Below are 21,709 nucleotides of genomic sequence, written 5' to 3'. Positions count from 1 at the left end.
AATAGCAACACTGTAAATATACAAATTGTCACACCATGGATCCACATCATCTTCTTTCGTGAAAGTATGCTATGCATGCGGAAACTTAATCCCAATAGAATCCCCAAATTTGCAAACAATAGTGTTTTGCTAAAAGACTCGCATCCAATTGATGTGTATAGTGATGATTGAGGTTCCCAATGAGGGTGTATACTGATAGTTGAGGAGGCAACAAAGAGTGAATGTATGAAACATTGTGAGAATATAGGCTGAGCACATGAGTATGTAAAGGGGAGGAAATGAGTGAGTTTGTGACTCAAACTGGGATGAAAGGATTATGACGTAGAGATGTGATTAGCTAGAAGGACCATGAGGTTGCCAATGAGGGTGTATGCGGAGCATTGACGAGGCAAATGAAGAGTGACAATATGAGAGAGGCCCCTATATAGGCATCCTCCTACAAGGTTGAGAGCACTTATTTATCATGTCATGGTGGTTGTTTATCTAAGGACAGTGTGGAAAGCTCCTATACAGGTAGTCTCCTCTTGCAAGGATGCCGTTTTGCACAAGGTAGTGGCAAATTGATTGAGCACTTAACATATGCCACATTGAAAGAGGCTATCGAGTCATGGCCACAGACATCCATCATCCTATTTGAAGGACACGGTTTTATGTGCCTTCCAGCCACACTAATGGGCACCCATTTACACATGGTCACTCAAGTGACAAATGAGGCTCTTTTATTTATAATAGAGAAGTATCTCCTTTTATCCCTAAGCTTAAGTTTTTAAGACTTGTAATATTTTTTTAATAAATGCAAATAACATTTAAGGTTAATATTGAAGGGGTAGATATACATCGTCTAGAGAGTGGACCAAGGCACCTTTCTTTCTTTATCTTTTGCAAATCCAGAGACATTATAGACATGTGACTCTTCGCTTATGCCCCATATGCAATTACAATGATGCATGTGTGTGTTTTTACTATTTGCACTTAGAGTGGGTTTAGTTTTTCATCCTTGGTGGCTCCTTTATTTTGAGAATCTCAAATACTGTGTTTTTATCAACACATAACAACATTTAGTTGATTTAGTCTATGCTTCCAAACCATTCAAAAATTATATTCATAAGTTAGATACTTACTATGATGTCCTCAAGGTTCTCAAGTGTAGGATACCATGAAATTGCCACCACTTTTCAAAGTCGAGAAAAAATAACTTTAAGCCTTATGGAGTCTATAAGTACTTAATGCAATTGGCATCACTATTAAGAGTTGAGGAGATTACTCATAATGTGATTTATAGATATTTAACATTCCTAAAGTTCGCAAGAGATACAATTTGTCAATTGGCAAATATAATTATTTGCAATCAGTCTCATATATTTCCAAGTGTTTCAAAATGTGGTCCCATATTAGAACCAATGACATTTTTACAATTAAAGTACATAGATGGTATTAATTATCTTTGGCTTAATAATACATACTTTAACATTTCTCTTGGTGCTTCCCAAGCCTTTTATTTGTGCACTAAATGGACTCTAGCACTAACAATGTTCCATTTGTAAAGAATTAAGTGGAATATTTGACAGCAATTTCATTGCTCATTGGGATTTTTGTTTGTGGAGTAATTATGGTAGTCAACATATACTATTCCTTGGTAACATTATACTTTCTTGAAGCATGTAACAACATCCTTCATACATTAATGTAATGATCATGCGCATCTAATAATTATGTTATGACACTTTTTCATTATTGTTAGCAAATCAAGTCCCTAGTTGAGGTGAGCACTTATGATGTGACCTTAGCATCTACAAAAAGACAACTTTTATGTTAAAATTGGAAAATGTGTTCCACCCAAAAATTCTTCGTATTTATCCCTATTCACAATTCCAATTACCTTTGTGTCATAGTTGAGTAGTTTAGTGTAGCTTTGACTGATGGACAAAAAATGCTTAAAGTTTGAAAACTATAATCATGTTGATAAATGTGTGGAAGCATTGAGAAGTGTGTTCACGTTTCTAAGCCTAGTTGTATCTACTCACATGTCACGGTTCTCATTAATGTGTTTGCAGGCTTTGAAGCATGATCTATGTTAAATGGGTTTAAAAGGTTATAGTGTCATGCATGCCGAGTGGTTTTAACTTTTCCAACATCACGAGTTCATTGAGTTGAAGATGGTATTGCTTTAGGTTAGGATTTCCACACCAAGTTTTAGCATTGGTCCCCATGGATTTGGGTTATAATAAGCACGAGAGGGAGATATATTAGAAGGCTATCTCCTTTCAACTTACTTGTCAAGTTTTGCAATCTAGCTTTCCCAAAATTATTAATGTGGCAACTGTGTGAGATGTCACTTTGCACATGAGAATGTATATTTGGAAGAGAGAGTAGAGTAGTTTATTATCGTCCAGGGAAGGCCAATTTATGACCCATCGGACCTTTCCACATATACAATGATTCTCCTCCCTCGTGGTAGGAAAGGGTAGCTACGGCAAAAGAACGATCTATGCAGCGTGGTACTCCCAAAAGCACAACATGCGGGTGATGAGAGCACCTAACTTCAATACAGGAGTAGTAGTCAAAAATTGGTGAAGTGGCCCCTATAAAGGGATATCAAAGCCAGCCCATATATGTGCATATGCTGGGCATGTCATAATCATGTACTCCTCTGATTCTATACTCTATAGTCCACACAGCTTGCATAACCTTGTCTCTCTTGCTTGTCCACTCCATGCACATGTCTCGATCAATAAAGTGTGTGATCGAGTTCGAAGTCGTGCAATACTCCGTCTAAATACCAATGAGAGCAGATTGGCTATGTATGGCTGTGTGTGTGTCTTTGCCTGCATGTAGGATTCCCAACATGAAGGATAGATATGCATACTGTAATAAGCAAGTTTGCCATTTGCTCCCTTGCTTTGATGTTTTGCTTGGTACGCTTGTAAGAGGTCTAATTGAAATGTGTCCATGCATATATATTTGGATGCCATATCTAGATATCTATCCACTCCCCACCCTTTAAACCATTTTCGCATATCCAGCACCCATTTTGTTGAAAGCACTTTACTTTTCCATGTTTTCTGTAGGCGTTTGCTAGCATTCCATGGCCGTTTGAGGAGCCTATTGTCATCCATTTGACGTACTCAGGTGGCATATCTCAATTCTCGAATCATAGCATGTACCTCAATTGGCCGACGGCTAGTTTCCAAAAGCATAAGTACATATGGTGTGGTGCTTTTGATGCCCAAATGTCTACGAATAAAAGCTTTCTGCAACTTCTCAATGTCATTCCATGCAAATGAGGAGATGCTCCCTCCCGACACTTCCATTCCATATAATATTGTCTGTAGAACATATGCATCAAAAATCATACAGCGTATTTTCCAACATTTAGTATCTGTACGGCTACAATCGTTTTCAAAGTGATAATACTTTCTTTTCCCTGCCGCTAATCGCCGCTCCACACATGTATGCCATCTGTGGTTTGCAAGTATCTCAATCCCCAAGTATTTGAAAGTAGATATTACCTCGATAGACTGTCCCACATAGTGTACTTTTGGTGGGGTCTTTGATTGCTTGGTGCGCACAACCATTAGCTTTGTTTTTGTTACGTTCATCATCAAACCACTATCTTGACAAAACTGTTCAAGAATCCCCATGAACTACTGCATCCCTAGTATATGCAGAGAAGACCATATCATCTACATAAAGCAGGAGCAAGATGGCAAACATACCAATATGCGGGCTTTTGGCTTCCTCTTCATTCATAGCCATGAGAAGTATTTCCTCTATCTTATCAATGCGTAAACCAAATAATGTAGGGGAGAGTGGGCAACCTTGTTTGACTCCCATATTACTCTCAAATACTTGTGACAGCACGTTGCAACCTTTGAGGCGGCACACCACTCGTTGATATATCCTATAAATTCCCATGCATAGATCATTTGGGACCCTTAATTCTTGCATTCGTTGCCATAAGCCAATCCTTGGTATGGTGTCAAAAGACTTCTTAAAATCCACAAAACAACAATACAAGGTTGCTCCCTCAAGCTGACTCCCATCCATAAGCACATGTAAAGTAACCAAATGGTGTATGGTGTTATGACCAGGGTGAAAACCTGCTTGTCCATAAGCTTGTTTTTTATTACTTTCTGCCCATTTACTCAATTGCATTTCCAAGATAGTGCTGAATAGCTTTGCCATGGTTGAACTGACCATAATCGTGCGGTACTTTGTGAGCAAATTGCGATCTCCTCCCTTATACAACGGTTGTGTCCAATTCTCCTGCCATTCTTGGGGAAAACCATATGCAAAAGCATGATGTATCACATGCAACATAGACAGTCTCGTCTCCTTTGTCGTCCATTTCAACATCCTCGCATTCTTCGCATTCAATTGCAAAGTATCACATGCTTTTCCATTAGCCATCTTGTTGAGGGTTGCCTCCAAAGTTTCTAAAGTGAACAGAGTACTAAATGGCTGTGTATGTACATCACATTTGATGGGATGTACCCCTTTATGCATGTAAAGTTCTGTTACATACGGTAGCATGTCAACATCTGTAAAATCCCCCATAACACTTGACCGTTTGGTTTGCAATTTTCTCCATGCTTGCCTTGGACATTTCTCAAACTCCCTAGCATCTTCACTTTCTTTCACCACTACATATCGTCGTCACTTTTTACGTGTGAGAGCATTATATCGTTTTTCCACCTCCCTTTGTTCTTGTCCCTTAGGGAGGATTTTTAGCTTTCTATGTGCAGCCTTACATTCACCATCAAACCATTTCTTGCATGGCAATCCTTTGACATTTTTGTGACTGCTCTTTAGTTTTCCAAAAACCTCTATAGCCTTATTTAACATTGCATCTCTCAAATCAACCCATGTGCTCCTAGTAAGATTGCTCATAATACTATCCAGGTGACCAGCACATGCTTGTTTCTTGTCTACATCAGTACGGAATGCACCAGTACCTACTATGTCCCCTGCATGTTCTACTTGGTGGCAAATATCAAGTGTCAAGCCCAAAGCTATATGATCCGATTCTAGATGTTTTTCACCTAACCAGAACTCTCTAATCATGCATAAATCATTCATGTGTACCATTGCATAGTCTACCACACTGGAACCTCCACTAGTTGAGTAGCACGTGTATCCTTCAGTATCGGGGAAACAATTCATACCATTCAACCATATCCCTCAAAGCATGTCCATGAGAGAGAGAGAGAGAGAGAGAGAGAGAGAGAGAGAGAGAGAGAGAGAGAGAGAGAGAGAGAGAGAGAGAGAGATGTGCAATGTGTGCTTGGAATTTAGTCCATGTCCATATGGATCTTATGTAGATGGCACCTTCAAACACAAACGGGTAATATGGCTACTGGAGTGTTATCCAAAGTGTGCCTTCAAACCCAAATAAGGGCAACATGGTTAATGGGATGACAACTAAATGTTTGTGCCTTAGTCTCACTACTCATAGCAAAATTAGATAGCCTTTGCATACATAGAAGGTGAATGCGAATTCACAAAACAAAATTTGGCCTTGTTGATCACTCTAATCACATAAGGTAAAAATTTTAGCCATAGGAGAGCTTATGCAAAAGACCTTCAATGGTTCTTTCTTAGAACAATAGTAAAACATACTTTGAAATTGTGATTTTGCACAAGGGACGAGGAGCCACATGGTGTGTGTTGTAAGCCATTTCACCATAGAAGTTGTACTATTATGAGGCATTCAATGTTGTAGCAAATTTGGCCCTCAATATTGCCTAAAAAGTGTAACATTGCTAGGCCCATTGTCATGATTGGCCCTTTTAGTCTATTTTATATTTGACCTTATTGGCTTTATAACACTTTGGTACTATCACTTGAAGTATGTCTTCATGTAGTTTTCTGCCATTTCCAGGCAAAGTGCACTTTGTGTCACCATGAAAAGGAGACCAACATGCGAGTCCTCGCATGGACTAATGAGCTATTGGCCCCCAAAAGAGTAATAGATCCTCCCCCAAATGGCTACCACTATTTGGAGGAAGTAATTGGCTAATCAAAAGAAAGGGAAGGATTCATTGACTATTATGAAAAGGGTTTGTACGCCCCTTTCATCACTAACAAGGAAACAAGTACGCCCTATGGGCATTGGAGCATTGCTTTTTTGTTTCCAAGAAGAGCTTTTAACACTACTTTAATTCCAAAAAGCAAGCACTCTCTCAAGTTTTTACTTTATAAAGAATAAGAAAGTCTAGGGAAAAAGGTGAACTAACGAAATGAGCTCTAAAATTGAGAAGCCTAAAAATGGGCCACTCGGTCCACCTTGTTTGAAGCATGATTAAACCTTCCAAGAGCCCCTTCACACCCAACGTTTGTATCACCAATAGAATGCTATAATTGCTACAATAATCATGTTATTGTAAGGTGCTTGTCAAGGCCATTTTCTTTCTTGGAGTGTGTGGAAAACATGGGCTAGCATTATTAGCAATGCCAACAACATCGAACCTATCATGAAGTGCCGAATCAACAAAAAAAGATGAGCCTTTTTTTTTTGGTTTTTTGTTGGCTCTCAATGTCGAGATACTCCTCGTGCTGCTAGACACTTTCTAGACTAAAGTACCGATAGCAAGCCCCTTTAGGTGCCAAGTGGGAAGGGCCTCTAAAATTGTCATAATTAAGGTGCAAACGATGTCACTTTTCCATCAATGGATCAATGGCACCTCAACGATGACAAATTTCCATCATTGGATGCGCGTGCCATGGATGACAGCGCTGCACATGTAGATGGATCAATAGATGGACGCTATGACGATGACGATGATGAGCAGGCTGGGAAGGAGGTCACTCGTCCAAGGCCCTCTCGCCGCCACCTTTCAAGCACACGCTAGCAAGCCGAGTAGAAACTCCTCTCTTCTGCCCGCGAGAGCTTCCGTCCGCCATCATCATCATCATCATCTGAACTTGCAGCAGCAGGTCAGTCGCAGAGGCCTACACAAATCTCTGCAGGCTTCCGCCTCCATGGAGTCCAGCGAAGGCTTGGCCGCTGCGCTTTGGCGGAGCAGCCGGAAGCAGGCCATGCTCGCTCTCTACCATCCTTTCGTGGTGTCGCTTGCCGCAGGCGTGCTCAAGATCGAGTCCTTCCGCCATTACATCGCTCAAGACGCCTTCTTTCTCAAAGTCTTTGCCGAGGCGTGAGTACCTTGTTCTTTGTTTCTTCCTTGAAAACTACGGCGCCTGTCAGATGCCGCGGTCTTACCTTGATCAATCATTTGTGGCAAGGAAAAAAGGGAAATGGCAGCTTATTTTTTTAAAAATCATTATCAAGCGCAAACGCCTGGAAAGATTTCACTAAGATTGGATGATTTCACTAGATCCTCAAATGCCATAATCTATCCTGCGAGTGTAACATAGACACAGCAAACGAGAGATTGAAGACCACATGACCTTTTTGGAGGACTGAAACACCAAATGAACTGGCTTAGCCGTTTCAAAACTTCCATTTTTGACTTCTGCAGACAAGCAAGGGATAAGATAACGACAATGTTCTCAGCAAAAAGAAATGGCTTGCTCTTGTGATCTGGGAAGTATCTGCTTTTTCACATAGATTAAGAAATGCCTTTTTGGTTGGGCTGGCATTGCATTGCCTCTACAGTGGAGCTAAACAAACAAGCATGATTCTTCATAGTGGCGTTGTTACTTACAACTATTGAAATGAAGGTTATTTGCTTGCAACCTTCTAGTGTCACGCCAAGACTTTCTGGAGGATCCAACATAGATAGGCTTATAAGTTAGTCAGATTTATATGGGATATGGGGTTGGACAATATGAACTCAACCAATTCTTTGAGATGTGAAAGGAGATCGACAAATGTTTGATTCAGCAGCAGAGGAAGTCAATTATTGAGATGGACCATCACATGGAGGATTTGATTTTAGTCACTTAAGTAGGTAGGTTGTGTTTTTGGGTAGCCTTTCACTTTCTTGTCTGAGTCATCAAAGCCTTGGAACTAGTGATAAGACATCTTCATGTAATTTGCAAACACACAGGCTGCTGCGTTTTGCTGTTGGAGAGGCCCAAATGGAGAACGAAGGGAAAATTAGTGACATCTACAAGAAGAGAGTTGTGGATATCCTACCTTTGTCGAAAGCACCTGTCCATTGCAGAAAAAATGTGTTTGAAGCAGCAAATAGTAGGCTGAAATTTGAGTTTTCAGCAACAATGTGGTCTCCTCTTTGCCTTGAAACTCTGTGTCCTCACAAGGGCGATGATAGGAAGGGAAGAGACGTTTGCATAGAATTTGAAATGAATGCTAAATACAAGAGTGAACTAATCAGTCCTTGCACATAGCCCAAAGCGTTAGTGAGGGCAGTGGCACCAGATCAGGCTGAATAATGATGATAGCACTTGTGATGGTGACGGTAACGGAGAGTGTGCAGCCTGCAGTCCTCGACAGAGATGAAGAAGACTGCTGCAAACTATTGGAGTACCTATAGAAGATAGAAAATGATGATTTGCCGAGCCCTTGTGAGTGCTATAAATAGCAGGAAGGGAAGAGAAGTTTGCACTGAATCTGAAATGAATGCTGTTTACAAGAATGGACCGATCAGTCCTTGCACGCAACCCAAAGTGCTAGTGCGGGCACTGGATCAGGCTGAAAAATGATGACAAGACTTGTGATAGTGATGGAGACGGTGATGGTGATGGTGACAATGACAGAGTGTGCAGCTTGCAATCCTCGACAGAGACAGAGGAGACTGCTGCAAACCGTTGGAGCACCTATAGAAGACGGAAGATGATGATTTGCCCCGCTTTATTGACTGCTATAAATAGCAAAAAAGACAAAAAAAGTAGCTGACTGCTGACTAGTCTGACATGCAAAACCTGGCTGATGGCAATAAGTGCAGGTCTGACTGCATTTAATGCAGCAAAAAATGATGACTTGGCAGGTCCAAGGTAAATCACAGTAGTCTAAGGTTGGAGAGCATTTGACAAGGCAGCACAGGCTATGAATGCCCAACAAACATTGGAAATGCACACTAAAATGAATGAAGACACAATTAGAGTTCCAATGTTCCCACTAGACTCTTACTAGGGCTCACAACTAGGAGACGACAGATTGACAGACTAAATAATGTAGGCTAACACAGTGAACACTAAAAAAGATAATGAATGAATGAATGAATGACTAAATGAATGTTGAATATATGATCAATGCTCAATGCAGCAAACAGACTATGCAAAGGTGAAATATTGACCGCCAAACTCGTGTCTCTAGGACTGGGGGCAGAGAGTATGAGTTGGAGAGTGCCATACTTTGACAGATCCTAAAACGTAGTAGATAGCCTCTGATTATGTTTAGTAGCATTAGAAGGCTAGATCAGTGAGACGGACAACAGATAGTGGAATTAGTTTGGGAGATGAAGCCGATAGTTGTAGCACCAAAACATAGCTGTCTTGATGTGGCAAGCTATACGAAGAGCCTAGATTGTAAATGCAGTAGTAAATGTTGATGCAAGTAGCAGGTGATAGTAGATGATAGTGGTCAAATGTAGGTGATAGGTGATGGACAACAGCAAAACACAGCCTAGAAAAGACGTTAGGCATTGTAGACTGGTTGGAAATGGTTGCCAACAGCAAATGGAGGGTTGAATGCATGCACTAGCTGGTGGACAACAACTTGAACTGAGATATCCTCTGAATGTTGGGGTGTACATAGCAAAGACAAGTACCAACTATCTACAAGACAAAATAAGGCTGAGTGGTGGGTAGTGTGTCTATTTATAGTTGAATGGGTCCTCCCAATTAGGGTTTGGCTTTTGGAACATATACACTCTCTAGGATTACATTTCTTTTTTCTCTGTGTGAACACCTATTTATGGGTGTTCACACGGAATGGGTGTTCTCACGGAGAAAAAACCCTTCTCTAGCAAGAAGGTAAAAAGTGCTTGTGGATGAGGAAGTGTTCACACTAGAACTTCGGAGCAACATGATATGTGTAACAAACACCCCTCAAATGAATGATGTGAATGTATATAAGAAATAGACAGATCAATCCCCAAATGATATCAAGCCTAGAGCCTTGCGAAAGGCTTCAAACTTCTCTTTCAGAGAGCTTTTGTAAACACGTTTGCCAAGTTGTCTTGTGTAGGGGTATAAACTAAGTGAATCTCCCCAGCATGGAGTCTCTCTCTGGTATAATGATAATGCACCTCGATGTGCTTAGTGTGAGCATAAAAAATTGGATTCCTTGCAACTACTATGGCACTCTTAGTGTTAGTATAGATAGGAGTGGGTGATTGCTATTCCACGCTAAGATCAACCAAAAGGCATCTAAGCCATACATGTTTGAATGTTGTTGTAAATGCTGCCCTGTATTCAGCCTCAAAGCTAGATGTGGCCACTATAGACTGCTTCTTGATTAGCCAAGAAATACATGAATCAGGAAGACTGCTTCTTGCTTAGGCATGAAATACATGAATCAAGAAGCAGGAAACAATTAGCACTAGTGGATGCCCGTGTGTCAAAACAACCATCTCAATCATTATCTATGAATGCATGCAAGCAAAGAGAAGTGTCTTGAGGATAGAAAAGGCCTAATGTTTGAGTGCCTTTAAGATAGCGAAATACACATTTGATTTCTTGCCAAATGTGTAGTACCAGGGCTGTGCATAAAGTGTGCCAACTAAGAGACCCCAAATTGAATATTCGGTTGTGTATTATGCAAATACAATAGACAGCCAACAACTTGCTGATAAAGAGAAGCATCGAATGGATCTTGTGTATGCTCAAGTGTAAACCTGTGGCCCGTCTCAACTAGAATAGAGATAGGCTTGTAGTCTTGAATCTGAAAATGTGCAAGGAGTTGCCCACTGTACTTAAGAGTGTTGCAAAAATATTGCCCCCATCAACTACAATAAATTGTATGCCAAGATAGTAGTGCAAGTGGCCAAGATTTGTGACATCAAAAGCATGTTGCAATTCAGCTTTTAAGGCCAAGATATGTGTCTCATGATATCCAGTCAACAACATATCATCCACATAAAGAATGAGAATGAAGAGGTTATCCCCATCTTTGCGGACATAAAGGGTGCTTTTAGTGTGTGAATTATTGAAGCAAAGAATAATCAAATACGCATGTATCTTTTCATACCTAGCCCTAGGTGCTTGCTTTAAACAATAGAGGGTCTTATGCAATCGGTATACTTTGCTCTCTTAGCCTTTTTGAATAAAGCTAGGAGATTGTGTGACATTAACCTCCTCATGAATATCACTATTTAGAAAAGCAGTCTTCGCATCCAATTGATGCACATCCAATCAAAATGGACAGCCAAGGAGCTGCCCACTGTGCTTAAGAGTGTTGCAAAAATAATGCCCCCATCAACTGCAATAAATTGTATGCAAAGATAGTAGTGCAAGTGGCTAATTTTTGTGACATCAAAAGTATGCTGCAATTCAGCTTTTAAGGCTAAGATATGTGTCTCATGAGGTCCAGTCAACAACATATCATCCACATAAAGGATGAGAATGAAGAGATTATCCCCATCTTTGCGGACATAAAGGGTGCTTTCAGTGTGTGAATTATTGAAGCCAAGGATAATCAAATGTGAATGCATTTTTTCATACCATGCCCTAGGTGCAATGCTACCATTAGATTTGTGTTTTAATTTGTAAATCCACTTTGTGTCTATAGCACGCTTGCCAAGAAGCAAGTCACATAAATTGGTTTGGAGGCTTGCTGGTCAGTTTTGACAGCAAGAGGCACTTGGATTAGCAGAAAAGCTCAGAGAATCTCAGTTATATTCCATCCATTTACAACTAAAGTTAAAGAAATACTGCAATGGGGTATCAGTTTTGGGACCAACAAACTGTCCAATGTCCAAGATTGTATAGTAAAGTGTGCATTTCAGTTTTGTGAATTTGTTAATTTCTATAATTAAGTGCTTAATTAGGTTTATTTACCACCCTATCTGAGAAGGAAGGCTAGTTTCAAAAACTGTCCCTAGATGGCTGTTGGATACATTGTACAACAACAAATAGTCTGTTTCACTCCCTAGCAAAACTAGAGCAACCACTCACTATGCATAGGGTAACTTTGTTATGCAAGCATTTGTAGCTACTGCATGCAATGAGGAATCTATTGCTTTACATGATGCTTTAGTGAATGAGCATTTGATGGTAGCTATGTAGTCAAAGATAGACCCTATCGGCTGGCTGGCCTCTTGAATCTCCTTGAAATCCCTTAATTTCAGATGTTGGAATTTAAGTCCTAGACCCTCAATTTTGAGCATGTATCCAGAGGCATTTGTTAAAACTCTAATTTTTGCTATAAATTAGGGAATACAGTAGAGATTGACTGGGGGATGAGAGCTCAAAACTTTTGAAAAATGCTTGAAAGATAGTTGGGGGATGAGAGAGAATGTTGTAGAGAGAAAAATTTCAAAGTTTCATCGCGAGAAATGCCGAAAAGCTATTGCTGCCTTGTTGAAACAGCCATGGAAGCTGTCACTTACAACTCAGGACCACTAGAAAGACTATTGCTACCTTTTGTATGCTGTCACTTGCACCAGAATGACCTTGGGCTGCTGTCACTTGCACCTGGAGGACTTCAAAGTGCTTTTACATGTTGTAGGATTGATGTCTAGTATGATGACTCCAGATCACATTAGTAGTCTCTGTATATTCTCTAACAGCCTCTTTCTTTGTTACAATGGCTTGAATAGACTTCACCAGTCCCTAAAAACGTTTTTTTTACTTGCATGGGTAAGTTTTGTCAAGTGGCAATTTCTAATCCCATTTTTCAGTATTATCCAGCTTATTAAATTAATTTTTAAAATTAATTTAAAAAACTAATTTAATAATTATTCTACTGCTCAAAAAATTAATTTCACCAACCAATAATTAAATTGACTAGGCCACTGTCTCCCAAGTATCCTTGAGCAATTATTGACCCTTAGATTGATATTAATTAATTAATTAATTAATACCTAATATCTAATGTCACTATTGACATTAGTGGTCAATAAAATGGTCTAGGTCCAAATCTAACATCGGATACTATCTAATACATATCAGGCATAACTCATTACAACTATTTTTTGACACCTGCTATGTCCTCAAGGTCCTTGGCTTGTTACCATGAAATAATTGCAATGTACATCATATATGCTAAACAACCTTATGTTTTATCTTAATCAAATGTTATCGGCGAGATTAGCGTATCCCAAAATTTCACGACCCTGTGATAGACCTTTTTCTTCAAATCCCTACAATATCCTTGATTGCATTGTGTAGTGCCAAACCAAAAGCATATTGCACTGGAATTTCCATAAGGCATCACAGTTACAACATTGGCATGAAACTAGCCTTCCTTCTTAGATAGACTAGTAAATGACCTGATTAAGCACTAATTACAGCAATTAACAAAAATTGAAATGCATACTTTACCATACAACCTTGGACATTGGACAGCTTGTTTTCAAAACTGGTGCCCCTTGTGGTATTTCTTTAACTTTTATTGCAAATGGATAGAGTATTTGATCTCCTTTGCTAATCCAAGCGCCTCTTCTTGTCAAAACAAACTGACCAGCAAGCCTTCAAACCAATTTGCCCATAGGTTCCCTCGGGGATCGTCCTTCACCTTGCTCCTTGAAAGACAAATTCAGCCCCAAATCTGATATTGGTTGGTTGGTCTCTTGATTCTCCCTGAAATTTTCTCAATTTCAGTTATTGGAATTCAAATCCTAAGCTCTCAATTTTGAGCACGTATCTCGAGGCGGTTATTAAAACCATAATTTTTGCTCTAAATTAGAGTTTATAGTAGAGATTGACTGAAATTTATTCCTTTGATGGCTCAAACTATTGGAAAATGCTAAGATAACTTGAGAGATGGCTAGGGGATGAGAGATAATGTTGTAGAGAGAGAAATTTCAGAGTCCCATTTCGAGACTACACCAGAAGGATCTTGGGTTGCTATCACTTGCTCCTGAAGGGCTCCAAATTGTTGTCACATGCTGTAGGACTGATCCTTGGTGACTCCAAATCACCTCAGCAGTCTCTTCTTGCTCTTTAACAACCTCCTTCTCTCTCACAATGGCTCGAATAGACTTCCACCAGCCCCTAAAAACTTTTTTTCCACTTGTATGGACAAGTTTTACCAAGTGATAGCCTTCTAATCCCACTTTTCAGTATTAGCTATTTTATTAAATTACATTTTAAAATATTACTTCTGAAAATTAACTTAATAATTATTCTACTGTTCGCAAAATCAATTTCATTGGCCAATAATTAAATTGGCTAAGCCAATTTGTCTTCCAAGTATCCTTGAGCAGCTGTTGATCCTGAGACTGACATTAATTAATTAATTTATGTCTAGTCTTGAATCATACATCATTGACATTGGTGGCCAATAAATTGGTCTAAGCCCAAATCTAACATTGGATACTACCCAGTATCTGTCAGGCATAACTTATTACAACTTTTGCCTTTGACACCCATAGCATCCTTGGGGTCCTTGGCCTATTACCATGAAATAACGGCCATGTGTATCACATGTGCTAAAAAATCTTGCACATTTGATTAATAATTTAATCAAATGTTATCACCAAGATTAAAGCATCTCAAAATTTAAGTTAATCTTTGTTGTAAACCCTAATTTACAGCAGAAATTAGGGTTTTCACAATCGTTTCGAGATGGGTACTCAGAATTGAGGGTCTAGGACTTGAATTTCAAGAGCTGAAATTGAGGAATTTCACGGAGATTCAAAAGGCCAGCTAGCCATTATTAGATTTTGGGCTGAATTTGTCTTTCAAGGAGCAAGGTGAAGGCCAATCCCCAAGCAAACCAAGGGGCAAATTGGTTTGAAGGCTTACTGGTTAGTCTTGATAGTAAGAGACACTTGAATTAGCGGATGAGGTCGGAGGATCTTAGTTGTACTCCATCCATTTGCAATAAAAGTTAAAGAAATACCACAAGGGGCCCCAATTTTGGGGCCAATAGGTTGTCCAATATCTAAAGTGTGCATTTTAGTTTTGTGGATTTTGGATTTGATATTTTAAAAATTAATTTAAAAAGCTGGATAATATTGAAAAATGGGATTAGAAGGCTGCCACTTAGCAAAACTTGCCCATACAAGTGGATAAAACGTTTTTAGGGGTTGGTGGAAGTCTATTCCATCCATTGTGAGTGAGAAGGAGACTATTAAAGAGCAAGAAAATGTTACTGATGTGATTTAGAGTTACCAGGGATTAGTCCTACAGCATGTGACAGCAGTTTGGGGCCCTCTAGGAGCAAGTGACAGCAACACAAGGTTATTCTAGTGTAGTCAACAAGATACAAAAGGGATTAATAGTCGTTCTGGTGGTGCTAAGCTGTAGTTAACAGCTTCCATGACCGTTTGAGCAGGGCAATAGTAGCTTGTAAATGTTTCTCTCTCTACAATATTCTCTCTCATCCCCTAGCCATTTGTCAAGTTATCTCAGCATTTTTTAGTAGTTTGAGTTGTCAGAGAAAAAGATTTCAGTCAATCTTTGTTGTAGACCCTAATTTACAGCAAAAATTAGGGTATTCACAACGGCCTTGGGATGCGTGCTCAGTATTGAGGACTTAGGACTTGAATTCCAATAGCTTAAATTGAGGAATTTCATGGAGATTCAAGAGGCCAACTAGCCAATATCAAATTTGGGACTTAATTTTTTTTTCAAGGAGCAGGGTGAAGGCCAATTCCCAAGCAAACCAAGGGCAAACTTGATTTGGAGACTTGCTGGTTAGTCTTGATAGTAAGAGCTGCTTGGATTAGCAAATGAGGTTAGAGGATCTTAGTTGTACTCCATCCATTTGTAATAGAAGTTAAAGAAATACGAGAAGGGATGCAGTGTTGGGGCCAACAGGCTGTCCAATATCCAAGATTGTATGGTAAAGTGTGCATTTCAATTTTGTGGATTTTAGAATTGATATTTTAAAAATTAATTTAAAAAGTTGGATAAGATTGGAAAATGGGATTAGAAGGCTGCCACTTGGCAAAACTTGCCCATATAAGTGGGTAAGACATTTTTAGGGGCTAGTGGAAGTCTATTCCAGCCATTCTAAGAAAGAAGGAGGCTGTTAAAGAGCAAGAAGAGGCTACTGATGTGATTTGGAGTTACCAGAGATCAGTCCTATAGCATGTGACAGCAATTTGGAGCTCTTTAGGAGCAAGTGACAGCAATCCAAGGTCTTGGTGCAGGTGACGGCATATAAGAGGGGACAACAGTCGTTCTGGTGGTCCTAAGCTGTAGCTGACAACTTCCATGACCGTTTGAGCAGGGCAGCAGTAGATTTTCAATGTGTCTCGCGATGGAACTTTGAAATTTCTCTCTCTACAATATTCTCTCTTATCTCCTAACCATTTGTCAAGTTATCTCAGCATTTTCCAGTAGTTTGAGTTGTAAGAGGAAGAGATTTCAGTCAATCTTTGTTGTAGACCCTAATTTACAACAAAAAGTAGGGTTTTCACAACCGCCTCGGGATGTGTGCTTAGAATTGATGGCGTATGACTTAAATTCCAACAACTTAAATTGTGGAATCTCAAGGAGATTCAAGAGGCTAACTAACCAATATCAAATTTGGGACTTAATTTGTTTTTCAAAGAGCAAGGTGAAGGCCAATTCTCCAGCAAACCAAGGGGCAAATTGATTCGGAGTCTTGTTGGTCAGTTTTGACAACAATACGCACTTGAATTAGCAGAGGAGGCCAAAGGATCTTAGCTGTACTCCATCCATTTGCAATACAAGTCAAAGAAATACCGCAAGGGGCACCAGTTTTGGGGCCAACAGGTCATCCAATATCCAAGATTGTAAAGTGTGCATTTCAGTTTTGTGGATTTGTTAATTGTTGTAATTAAGTGCTTAACTAGGTTATTTACCACCCTATTTGAGAAGGAAGGCTGCTCTCATGGTTCCATCACCAGATACTATAAATTCCCTCGAATTGGTGGACCCATGGTACGTGATTGAAAAATAGAAGCAGTGCTGAAATTGTATTTAGTTGAGTACTGCAGCAAAAATGTCTTTAGATAGTGAGATGGGATGAAGCAGGGATGATGACTCTCAATTTGAAAATTCACAGAGTGTTGGGGAAAATGCAATGCTTGATCTTGGACAAGGCATGGAGCATGGGCAGCAAGCCGAGAAGGAAAGAATTGGACAAGGGGTGGGTCCTTCTAGGCCTTTAGAAGCTGATGATTTGCAAGAGGAAGATGTTAAGAAGATTGCTAGGGTTTGCACTGAGGACATACAGAGTGTACGACCACGATAGAAACACAAGGACACAGACACAGACACAGAGGGCAAAACTCAAACCCTAAACTCAAAACTCAAAACTCAAACCCTAAACGCAAAACTCAATACTCAAACACAAAAACTCAAACACAAATAGAAGAAGGGAGAGAGAGAACACAACTCTGAAGTGAATGAATGCTGTAAATGAATGTAAGAGTGTACAATGTACTCAAGGGCAGAGCAATATCGGAGTGTGACGTCATCCACCGAAGACGGATCCCAAGTCTGTGACCACCAGTCGGAGTGTAGGAGTGCTGAATAGTGAATGGCAGCAGACTGGTCACCAAAATGCAGTAGTGTACTACCGATCGGGGGCTGGAAACTGTGCACAGTCTGCTGTAAATAGCAGGCTGAAACAGTGTCTGAGAGTGTCAGGGCTTGCAATGCTGAAAACACAGGCTAGTTGACCCTGGAGATAATGGACAGCAGGCTGAACAGCAGTTTGGGACAATTTGGAGCAGTCGCCAGCAGCTAAGAGCTGTCGCCTACAGCAATGGACAGGCTGAAGATGATATGGCTGCAGTTGATGATGGTTGGACAGCAGATGGAAGCGGGCTGCAGGCTGGACGCTGGTGGGCGCAAACAGCAGCAAAGGGTGTGTGGGCTGGTGTAACCTGCAAAACAAGGATGATTGCTGAATGGGGGCAACCTGTCTATTTATAGATGTGGAAGGGCGCCCCAAAAATTAGGGTTTCCAGTAAACTTTCTCGAACCGCTACCCGTTTTAGGTTTTCCACTGAACTCTCTCGAACCGCTCCGCATTTTAGGGTTTTACTCTAAAAGAGTATTTTTAGTGTGTTTTGGGGTTGTTTAAGAGGCTAATCAGCAAATAATGTATATTTTAGCTCAACACCCCCTCTCAGGCCCAAAACTGAGCCGAAAGGTTAGGCCAGCCATTGTGATGTTGATGTACCCCAAGGCGTCCCACCCCAAAGCAGCCAAGGCATCGGACAAAGGGTGCATGTCGGCTGCACAGTGGTCTACCAAGACTACAGAGGCGATGGTTATCTTACCAAGGGAATCCAGCATCGGACAAAGGCTGCCCAATGGCCTACCAAGCCCTACAAAGGCGGATGGAACTACATGGAATGTTTTTTTTTTTGAATAAGTGAAGTAAATTTGATGGGATGTGACCGATTAAGTAAAAGTGACCCAGAAGACGGGAGTAGGGAGGGTACACCCAACACATCACAAAACAGTACAAGCTAACCCATCCACTCAGGATGTCGATGACGAGGAAAAATAGGTGACGAGGTATCCATGTGATGAAGAAGGATGGTGGTGTGGTAACAATAGCCGCCGGTGGAAACAACTTAGGATCCGCGTAAGTGGTGCTCTGCACAATGAGATGCAAAGTATGCTACATGCTGAAGAATGCTCATACAGCAGGTGCCACTTGGACAGTGTCCCTCATGGGAAAATTGTTCACTTGCCCAAGCGCCCTAGTACAAAGATGATGAAATCATGCAATGCAAAGAGTAAGGTACAACAAGGGGGAGAAGCCGATGTCGAAGACAAAGTGCTGAAGCTTGTAGAATACCAAGAAGGGTAGGAACCCCCTCTCAACTTGGATGTAGATGCCGAATAAGGAAGAGGAGCCTGATGTCGGTCTTTGTGTGGTGCCGAGAACCATAAGGAATGAAGAGGAGGAGGAAGCATCCCAGCTGGAAGAGCTAGGTAGAAGTCACCGCCATGATAGCATCAAGAGAGATGCTGCACGATCCGCCTCGGGAGGGGAAGCCTCCATGCTGGTAGAAGAGCAAAATTCCAAGGATGATGAAACCATGAAGGAATGGCGCACATCCCAAGTCTCTAGCCCAGGTAGGACTGGGCAAACCTGCATGTTAGCCCTACACTGAAAACAAAACCTGCAAAGGAGATCAAAGTTTGTAATCACAGAGGTCAGTAGTGAGATGCTTCAAAAACAAAACAAAACAAAAATGGAAATCTAACTAAAGGAACAAGTACAAAGATGCAAATGTGGATGTGTGTGTGAGTAAATGCAGCGGAAGACTTAAAATGTAGAGACAAAAATCCTATGGGCCCGACTCAAAGAGTGCGAAAAATGAATGCTAGACTAACCTAGGTTATCCGAAAGGACCTAGAGACATGCTAGTCTAAGAAGGTGGCCACCATCGCGTACGTCTAGTAGCAGGGCTCTGCCAAGGGAATGCCTGACGAGGTGGGGAGGAAGGTGAGATAGATGCATGAAGTGCAACGGGATCGGAACCTGCAGACCAATCAACCAGTTCCTCAAGGGTAGTGAAAGAGATGGGCTGCTGAGGCTGTACTCGAGCCACATGTCTAGCAGCAACAACGAGTGCTGAAGGAGCAGATGAAGCAGGAGCGGAAGGCATAGCCCCATTGGACTGTGGAGTTGCAGCGGTCTGCTGAGGCTTTTTAGGTGGAAGACCTTAGGCCTTGGAGCGACACTCCTCATCCACATGGCCTGCTCTCTGGCAGTGTGTGCAAAACCGATTTTTCTTAGGGAGTTGCTGTCAGAGAGGTCTTGATTCTTTGGTTCCATCTGAGGAAGAGGAGTCACCCTTTGATTGGCTTGCCTTCGCATCTAGCGAGTTTTTGCCACTGGTGGTTTTCCCTCTCGAAGAAGAGGCAACCAACCCCCTCTGCTCTGAATAAGGCTGTGATGAGGATTTCTTGTGGACTTGATCATGCAGCCTTGTGTAACGCAAGAGTTGGCACTCAAACTCGTAGAAGGTTGGCAATCGAGATTGGGAGATGATGTGTTGAATGAAATCGAAGTATTTTGTGGGCAACTTATTCAAGAAGAATGTAACCTGATCATTATCTGACTTTGGAGAGCCAGTAGTGGCGAACTCGGCAAGTAACCGCCTATAGTTAGCCAGCTTGACTTTCAGATCATCCCCTTCCTTAAGAGAGAACTCTTGAAGCTCAAAGTCGAGATTGATGTGTCGAGTATGATCACGAGCCGCATAACGGTCGAGAAGGTGACTCCAACGCTCTGACGTGAGCGGGAAGTGCTGCAACTGAGAGTGAAACTCAGGAAGCAATCCCTGTTGCAGCTCAACATTGGTTGTAGCATTGCGGACTCTTCATTGACGGATATAGTCAGGGTGAGCTAGTCGAGGGTCCGGCATAGGCTCTAGACCAATGACGAGGTCCTAAAGTCCATGAGACTCAAGCACTTGTTGCATGAAATTTGACCCGTTAAAATGTGTCTTATCCGTGAAGGCATTCTTGGCTGTTGCAACAGGAGTGGTAGTGCTCGGAGATGGATAGTGTGAAAAAGTGTAGTGGGGGTAGGATGGGGGAGTGGAGTATACTTGGGAATGGGCCCCAGAGTGCCCACCGGGTATGCGGGTAGTGTGCAAGGTGGATCCATAGGTAGGGATGGGCTGACTAGGCATGGGCATGGTAGCCACATGAGGAACCCAAGGAGGTGGGATGGGAACACGGGGAGCAAAAGATGGGAATCCCTGCGTAGGTGTAACCCAAGGAGAGTGTGAAGACGCACCATAAGCTGAGGATGGAAACCCCTGCGTATGAGTGGTCCTGGGAGATGTGAAGCTGGGGATAGTGAGGGGGATGCCCATCACAGTCGACCCAGGAGTGATGGGTGTGCTCATTTGCTGAAAGGTGAGAGGCACTGTGTTAAAGGGTGGCATTCCCTCTAACGAAGTACCATGGTGCAAAGAGGTAGAGAATGGGGTGGAGAAGGAAAAGGTGCTAGGAGCGGAGATGGTAGATCCAACCCCTAGGGTGTGTGATGCAGATGTGGAGTGTAATCCAAGATTTTGGAAAGATGATGAGAGATGATCAAGGTGTGATATAGAAGAGGGTGGGATGGGAGGGAAGTGAGAAGTGTATGTAATATGCTCAAATGAAACAGAAGCTGTAGATGTACCTGAATTTCGTCTGCCGTGAGCCCCCTCTATTGAAGTTCACATACGCAAAGCCATCCGGATCCTGTACCTCAAAAGAAGAAACAAGCGAGGGTTTTGATTTATGCAACACAAAAGAATTGTATAAACCTGACATTGGACCTGGCGGAGATGATGAAGATGGATCGCCAGACATTGCGAATGCCATATGTCCTCCATGATCGGAGAGGTGGCCAGCCTCACCAACCGGTTCGAATGTGGTAGCAAAATTGGTAGGAGGGGTGTAAACATCACCATACTTGTTGCGATAGTACTCCTCAAAGTCCTCCTCTGTCATGTTAGTGAAATCTGGTGAAGGTGGAGTGTCATCCTCCTCACCGAGTCCATAATGCCTTCTCAGGGCCTCCAATGATGGAGAAGCCTGATAAGACATCATAGGAATTGGAGAAGAAGGTGTCAGGGACATTGTGATTCGGTTACGACTCGTATTGTGTGCCTTGCACAAAGACTAGCTCTCAACAATATCCGCAGGATACTCTTTACAAGAGCACCGGCTTTGATACCATGTT

General features: G+C 41.5%; 1 protein-coding gene across 1 annotated transcript in view; it reads left to right on the top strand.

The window, feature by feature from the left end:
- The first annotated feature begins 6,584 nt into the window (after positions 1 to 6,584).
- The window catches only part of LOC148036971 (bifunctional TH2 protein, mitochondrial-like), a 49,467-nt gene continuing 34,342 nt past the window's right edge, over positions 6,585 to 21,709 (top strand). Inside the window, exon 1 of the mRNA XM_087675925.1 lies at positions 6,585 to 7,154. Within this exon, the coding sequence (XP_087532051.1) occupies positions 6,760 to 7,154 (395 nt within the window). The 5' untranslated portion in view covers positions 6,585 to 6,759. The remainder of the gene's footprint in view (positions 7,155 to 21,709) is intronic.

The sequence above is a fragment of the Lygodium microphyllum genome, chromosome 4, assembly GCF_053477565.2.
Source record: "Lygodium microphyllum isolate KBCC chromosome 4, Lygodium_microphyllum_v1.1.10, whole genome shotgun sequence".
NCBI classification, from domain to species: Eukaryota; Viridiplantae; Streptophyta; class Polypodiopsida; order Schizaeales; family Lygodiaceae; genus Lygodium; species Lygodium microphyllum.
Note: the sequence above shows the minus strand (reverse complement) of the source record. Positions and strands in the feature narration are given on the sequence as shown.